Source organism: Lissotriton helveticus, chromosome 10 (genome assembly GCF_964261635.1).
Source record: "Lissotriton helveticus chromosome 10, aLisHel1.1, whole genome shotgun sequence".
NCBI classification, from domain to species: Eukaryota; Metazoa; Chordata; class Amphibia; order Caudata; family Salamandridae; genus Lissotriton; species Lissotriton helveticus.
This window is the reverse complement of record NC_136071.1, coordinates 644,694,491-644,701,251: the sequence shown is the minus strand read 5'-3', so window position 1 is coordinate 644,701,251 and position 6,761 is coordinate 644,694,491. Positions and strand designations below refer to the sequence as shown.

The window sequence follows — 6,761 nt, the reverse complement described above, 5'->3', positions numbered from 1 at the left end:
AGTGGAAGCCTCGAAACGCACAGTCAGAGCCCATTGTCTCATTAAGAATAGTGTGTGCATGGAATCTTATCTGTATTTGGTGCATAACGCCCAGGATCGTTTTTTAATGGCTCGTTTTAGGCTCAATTTATTACCTAATATGCTGGCTGATCCACCAGGTTTTACCTCAACAATTGAGCAGAAGGGTGCCTGCGGCTGCGACAATCGGTCTCCGCAGGACACCCTTCATTTTGTACTTTTATGCCCTTATTATAGGACGCCCAGACGAAAATTTTTGGTAGACATTTTAAAACAGGCGAAGTTTTGTCATGCCAAAGTTGCCTTACTCTTTTTACAAAGAGCAAATGACGCACACACTTTTTGCTGTATTATGAATTTTATCAAGGTGTCATTAAAACTGAGAAACACTGGAGGTCTGAGTTAATCAATGTTTAAGATAAAATGTGTTTCTACCTCTTATCTGTACTGACGTTTTCTACATGGAGTTCAGAGATTGTATTTAATCCTTTTTTAACTGTATATATGTGCTCTTATGATGTTTTTTTATTCATTGAATGAAGATTTCTGAACTGAACTGAACTGAATCTCCTCGTGATTTATTATTGCATTTCCTTACACTAGGCTTCAATTAGGGTGAAGTCATCAGCGTCATGGTCATGTGGCATTACTTCCTATAAATCAGAGTCAAATGTCATGTTTTGTCTCTTCTTGTGATGCAATTGAGGTCAAATGGTGTGTGCTGTCACTTATTCTACCCCGGGTATTTTGGTGTATTGACATCCATGTGTGAAACCATGTACTTTGCCTTCAGGTGTATGACGTATCTATGTATAAGCCCATATATGAGGTGCTTTGCTCTACCAGGGTGGCAGGGGTGAGCTCAATAAATCATTCTGGGGTGAGTTGTTTTTAAACATAAGAACATGGAGGGCAGTACCTCTCTTTTTGGTTGGTGAGCTAAATTATCATTGAATCGTTTAATTAAAAGTTATTGGTCACTGTGTTATGTGTGCATGTAGCGTGTTCAACCAATGTGCGTTTGTGCGTCATTATGTATGTAGCGCTGCATGTGTGCTTTAGTGTGTGTGCAGTTAAGTTTGCTTTTATGTGCTTTGGCCTCCCGTTTTTTCAGCTGTGTATTTATGTTTTAGATGGCTTTCCTTTTGCATATATATGTGCAGTGAGTTATATAAGTGCATTCATAATCCACATTTGTGTGATGCTTTGCTTTTCTATCTACTCTGGAAGAGATGAAATTGAGCAATATATATAATAAGATTCTGATATGTTTATATGATGACTTGATGTGTGTGTGTGTGTGTTTGTGTGTATATGGCTGGTGTGCCTCTAAATTGTTCTTTAGCTGTGTCTGCGCACGTGTACTTTTAGTCTCAACCATGTGTATTATGATGTGTGTGTATTTCTTGTATCTCTTGAGCAATGTGGTTCTATTGTGAATGTGTTTGTGTGTGTGTGTGAGTGCAATTAGTGACTCGTTTGCTGTACGAGGTATGAAAGTATGATTTCATTGTGTATGCATCATAACGAGGGTTTGATGTGACTTGTGCGCTTCTAGTTTGACTTCCAGACGTGTTGTATTTGTTGTGATTTCCTTCAAGTGGCTGTGTTTCATTCATCAATTTACGCCTAACCTCTTCACTCCCCTGTGCTGAAAATCTCTCACGCCTTTCAGCTTAACAAAGTTCAGATGTATTGAAAGGATGGGAAATTCGAAACCTCACACTGGGTGTAATCTAAACACTGACGCAGCAGAGCAGGGAAATGCATGCCACACGTGAGAGCCGCGGGAGGTACCCTGGGGGTTAGGGTTACTCCATCTCAGATGCTTCAGGCTGGCCGGCCTCCCGGCTCTTCCCCTGGCCGGCCTGTCTGGGTGTCACCCTGCCTCCCCTCCTCCCCTTCCCGCTCTGCCACATTGCCACCATTGTCTGGCCTCCTCCCATCTCTGGTGACGTCTGCCGGCTGCTCCGGCCCCCTTGGTGTGTGTACTGGAGGTAGAGAGAGGGGAGAGGAGAGGCGGCGAGAGGCGGCTGAGCTGGCTGTGTCTCTCTCTCCTCCCTCCTGCAGGCGGCGGCGGCGGTGGCGCGCGCTGCTCCGTGGACCCTCTGGCCCCCGCGCGCCTGGCTGCCGGCCGGCCGTTGATCATGGTGGCCGCTTCGTGCGCCCGCAGGCTGGCCCGCCGCTCGCGCACTGCCATCCTCGCGGCGCTCACCGTGCTGCTCGTGCAGACCCTCATCGTGTGGAATTTCAGCAGCCTGGATTCTGGGGACGAGCACCGGGACAAGAGGGACCGGGGGAGCAGCAGCAGCAACGAGGACCCGCGGCTGCACCCCCCCGCGCGCAGCAAGGGACCCGCTGCCGCCGCGCTCCACAGCCAAGCACCGGTAGGGCTCGCTCCGTCCATCCCTTCTGCTCCGGCCATTCAGGGCTGCGAATAGCCTCTTTGCTGAATTGTGTACCCCGTTTTCTTAAATTCCCATTCATGTCTCTCAAAAATCTCTCCGGAGTAATACCGTCCACATGATTTTTGACCCTGTCCCTATTTGGTGTGCCATGTGCCCCACACTGTACTCTCCTTGGATGTAAATGGAAAGCGTTGCGCTCTCTGGGCATCGTGTCAGTGACAGCAGCACGGTGCCCCCTCTGCACAGTGCCTTGCCATTCAAAGCCGGTGTGATCTTGAAATCCGATCCTGGCTTTTCAGATTGATTCGCTGGGCTCTGGGAAGATGTGTACTTCGGTGTGTTGGTTCGAAGGATGCGCATCAGCGTGAGGCTGTGTGACTCCACGCGCTGGTCCTTCGCTGGCACTCTCCTAATGACAGGTGACGTCTCGGCAGCATCCCCGCAGCCACTAAAACTTTGCAAGGGATGCTACTTGGTGTCAGCTCTTTGCGTTTGATTGTGCAGTGTGTTTGTGAGCCTTGTGTGCCGATGAGGGTCTTCTTGCTTCTAACATCCATTGCTACACACCACCACTGCCCCGTGTGTCTATTCACACCGCTGCCCCAGTATCTCAGGATATCAGGGGGGTATTTGATGAAGAGGTGGGCTTGGGCGCAGTTTTGCACTTCAGTGGTTTAAGATGCTAGCTCTGCTGCGCTTTCACGCGTGAGTTTTGTTGGAAGGTGGCGGGAGCTCTGGTGAGACGCGACCACATCTGTCGTTTGTTTTGTCACTGTTTGTTGATTGGCATGGTTTGTTCTGACACTGTGTTTGTTGATTTGCATGGTTTGTTCTGCCACTGTGTATGTTGATTGGCAGCTCTCGTTCCTTGATCTTCACGATGTGACACCGAACACTCAGTGCACGACTCTCTTAGCTGGGGTGAATGTTGGTACTACACACGTGACGTCAGCGTGTGACACAGTTCCTTTCACATCCCATGCCCCCTCTGTTGGGGATTTGTAAGTTTCCGTTGTTTGGCAGTCTGGCAGGTGGTGCGGGAGACAGCCTGCGTGAATGCTCTTGTGTAGTTTGCATCCTGTGGAAAATGTCATGAATTTCTCCTGTAGATTCGAGGTATAACACACAGACCCCAGCCGAGTTAAGTGTGTGACTGATGGAATGGTATTGTCTCCTTCGACCTCTTTATGCTGAACACCCATCTTTTATGTAGTGAATGGTACTGGCAGGTGGTTATTTAATGGTACCCATAGGCGTGAGAGATCCTGTGAAACCGGTGTTTAGTGGAACCTGCCGCGGCGGTGCGGTTTGCTCATGTTTCCCGTCTGCATTGTAGTGATAAGAGGGTCAGCGGAGTAAAGTGATACGGACAGTACCACAAGCTTAGAACCCCCTGAACGGCTTTGAAAGGGTCGGTGACTTTAAGTCGGGGAAGGGTGACATTTTCAGTCTTGTCCGGAAATAGCGCTTTGTAGCGTTACAGGTGGTGCAGCGGTGTGATAGGTGACAGCAGGGGAGGGTATTATTAACAGTTCTATTTTCTGTACAGGGACAGAAGGTCCGTCCGGCATTAAGTTAGTAAATAATGACAGTGCCTGTTTTCTAAGTAAATACCGCTCTGCGCCGTTACCGCGGAGCTACCGGTGCGTGTTACCGCTGTGTACAGTGACCTGAGGGTCAGAGGTGTGAAGGCGATGAAGGGTGATATTGACAGCGCTGTTTGCTTATACCGCTCTGTGCAGGGACAGGCGAATCAGCGACGTGAAGGTGTAGATGGGTTATATGAATCACACTGTTTCCTTATACCATTCCAGAGTAGTATGCTACCCGCTGAAAAAGCGCTTCGACTTCTCCTCAGGGATAGAAAGCGCTATATAAATGCAATTAGAATACAATACAATTCAGTGACAGGAGGATCAGGGTGTGAAGGCGAAGAAGGGTGGTATGGACAATGCTAGTTAATTATACCAATCAGCGCAATTAGTGAATGGTCGGCTTTGTTAAAGCAGTCAGGGGATACTGACAGCGCTGTATTCTTAAACCGCTCTATACAGACAGGTGAGGATTTACTTCACTCCGTAAGGTAAGAGAAGTGTCATCGGTGTGAAGCGTCACACTGAGAGCGCTGTTTGCTTGAACCGCTCTGCAAAGAAAGGGAACTGTTGGCAGTGTGACAGAAATTGGATGTTGACTGGGCTGTTTGCTAATACCGCTCTATGCAGAAAGAGGTTTCAGCGGGTGATGGAAGTGAAGGGTGATATTGATGGAGCTGTCGGTTTAGATCGCTCTTTACAGCTAGAGAGGGGTCGGCTGCCCTAAGCAGTGAATGGGCATATTGACAACACTCCTCTCTGCATTGAGTGCAGACCCGGCGGTGTACGGTACTTAAAGGTTATATTGACAGTGGTGTGTGTTAATATTTGTTTAGACCGCTCTATACAGTAAGAGACGGGTTAGAGGTGTGATATTGACAGCACGTCTCTCTGCAGTGAGTGGAGTCCCGGTGATGTAAGGCACTGAAGGGTTATATTGACAGTGCTGTGTGTTAACACCTCTCTGTAAGTGGGAGGGGCGGCAGTGTAGGGACAGTGACTATTATTTGTGTATGCCGCTCTATACAGTAAGAGAAGGGCGAGAGGTGTGATACTGACAGGGATCCTCTCTGCACTCAGTGGAGTCCCGGCGATCTAAGGCACTGAAGGGCTATACCGCTCTATATAGTACGACAAGGTGGGGTGTGATATTGACAGCAATCTTCTGACGTGAGTTGAGTCCCGGTTTAAGGCACTGAGGGGATATATATTGACACTGCTGTGTGTTAATATTGGGTTATACCGCTCTATACAGTAAGAGAAGGGTGAGGTGTGATATTGACAGCAATCCTCTGCCGTGAGGGGAGTCCCGGCGGTCACTGAAGGGTTATGCTGACAGAGCTGTTTGTTAACACCTCTCTGTAGGTGGAAGGGACGGCTGTGTGGCAGCATTGACTGATGTTTGGTTATACCGCTCCACACAGGGTGAGAGGTGTGGTAGTTGCAGGGCTCTGGATGCGCGCCTCTCTGTCAACGCTCTGTGAAAGGGGCTGAGGCGCTGTGGTGTTAGTTCGTGACAGGCGACATGATGGATGACTTCCTACCTCTGTAGCCCTCTACAGGGGTGGGGCCAGGAAGAAACTCCGGGTTGTGGGGGTACGAAAAGTAGAATGTAAATGCCTCCGACTGACAAGACTGTTAGTTTGGTCTGTGGTATTTATGGGGTCAAAGGTTATGTAGTGTGATCTGTTTCCCTATTTTGGAATGACATGGGGTGGGGGCGGGGCTTGACGAAGGCTGTGTTTTAAGTTGGAAAGTTTGCCACGTCAGTGCCTCGTCATTCTCTCCCACTCGGTTTTAAGGGGTGAATTGGCTCTCGTATGTCATCCATGCCCTCTGTCCCAGTAATCACTGCTGTTTATGTTATGGCGGGTGAAATGGCGTCTCACCCGCACCCATCCATCTTTCTCTTTGATGGGGATCTGATGCTGAGGTTATGAAGACTGAAATGATAGTGTTCTGCCTCCTTGTGCCGAGGATCAGTGGTGTCTGGCTTTTAGGGCTGACTTGGTGGTGGTGTTTCCTTCTGCTGTTCTGTTCCAGTAATTACTTGTGTTCATGATGTAAAGGGTAGGGTGAAATGACAGTGTTTCTGCCCTTTTATTCAATGATATGAAATAGTGGAATGTAACACGTGAGTTGTGAAATGACAGTGTTTTTTTTTTTCGGTCCCTCTGTACTATGGATCAGTCATTTTGGGTTATAAGGGAGGAATTGCACTTATTTCATTTTTTTGCCCTTCCGCCTTCCCTGTTTACAATCTGCTGTGCTTATTTTAAGGTGGGTTATATGATAGTATTTCTTCCCTTGCTACTCTATACAGGATGTGAGTAGTGAAGTTATGAGGGGTGAATATACACTTCACCCGTTCCCTCTGCTCTGGTGATTAGTGGCGGTTGGACTATATAGAGTATGAAATGACACGCCCTCCCCGTTTACTTTGTGTTGGGGGTGTCAGTGGTGGTTAAATTATGAACTGTGAAAAGGTACTATCTTCACCCCTTTACTCTGTGCTGAAAATCACAATTGGTTAGGTCCTGAGTGAGGCAAGTTTCTGGCAGGGTTGAAGGGACGCATGATACTGTTTTATTGATTTATTTTTTGCCTTTCAGTGCTGGGTGTCAGTTGTTTTGTTTTATGTAGGTGAGATGGCCATGTTTCTTCGCTTTTCCTCTGTATTGGGATCATTGGCTGGATGGGTGAAGGGAGATGCTACTTTCTACTCTTTCTGTGTGCTGGGGAT

The 6,761-nt window shown here is 48.0% G+C and overlaps 1 protein-coding gene across 1 annotated transcript in view; it reads left to right on the top strand.

Annotated features, from left to right (window-relative positions):
* The first annotated feature begins 1,766 nt into the window (after positions 1–1,766).
* Positions 1,767–6,761, top strand: part of XYLT1 (xylosyltransferase 1) — a 700,441-nt gene continuing 695,446 nt past the window's right edge. Inside the window, exon 1 of the mRNA XM_078663177.1 lies at positions 1,767–2,405. Coding sequence (XP_078519303.1) covers positions 2,166–2,405 — 240 coding nt within the window. The 5' untranslated portion in view covers positions 1,767–2,165. The remainder of the gene's footprint in view (positions 2,406–6,761) is intronic.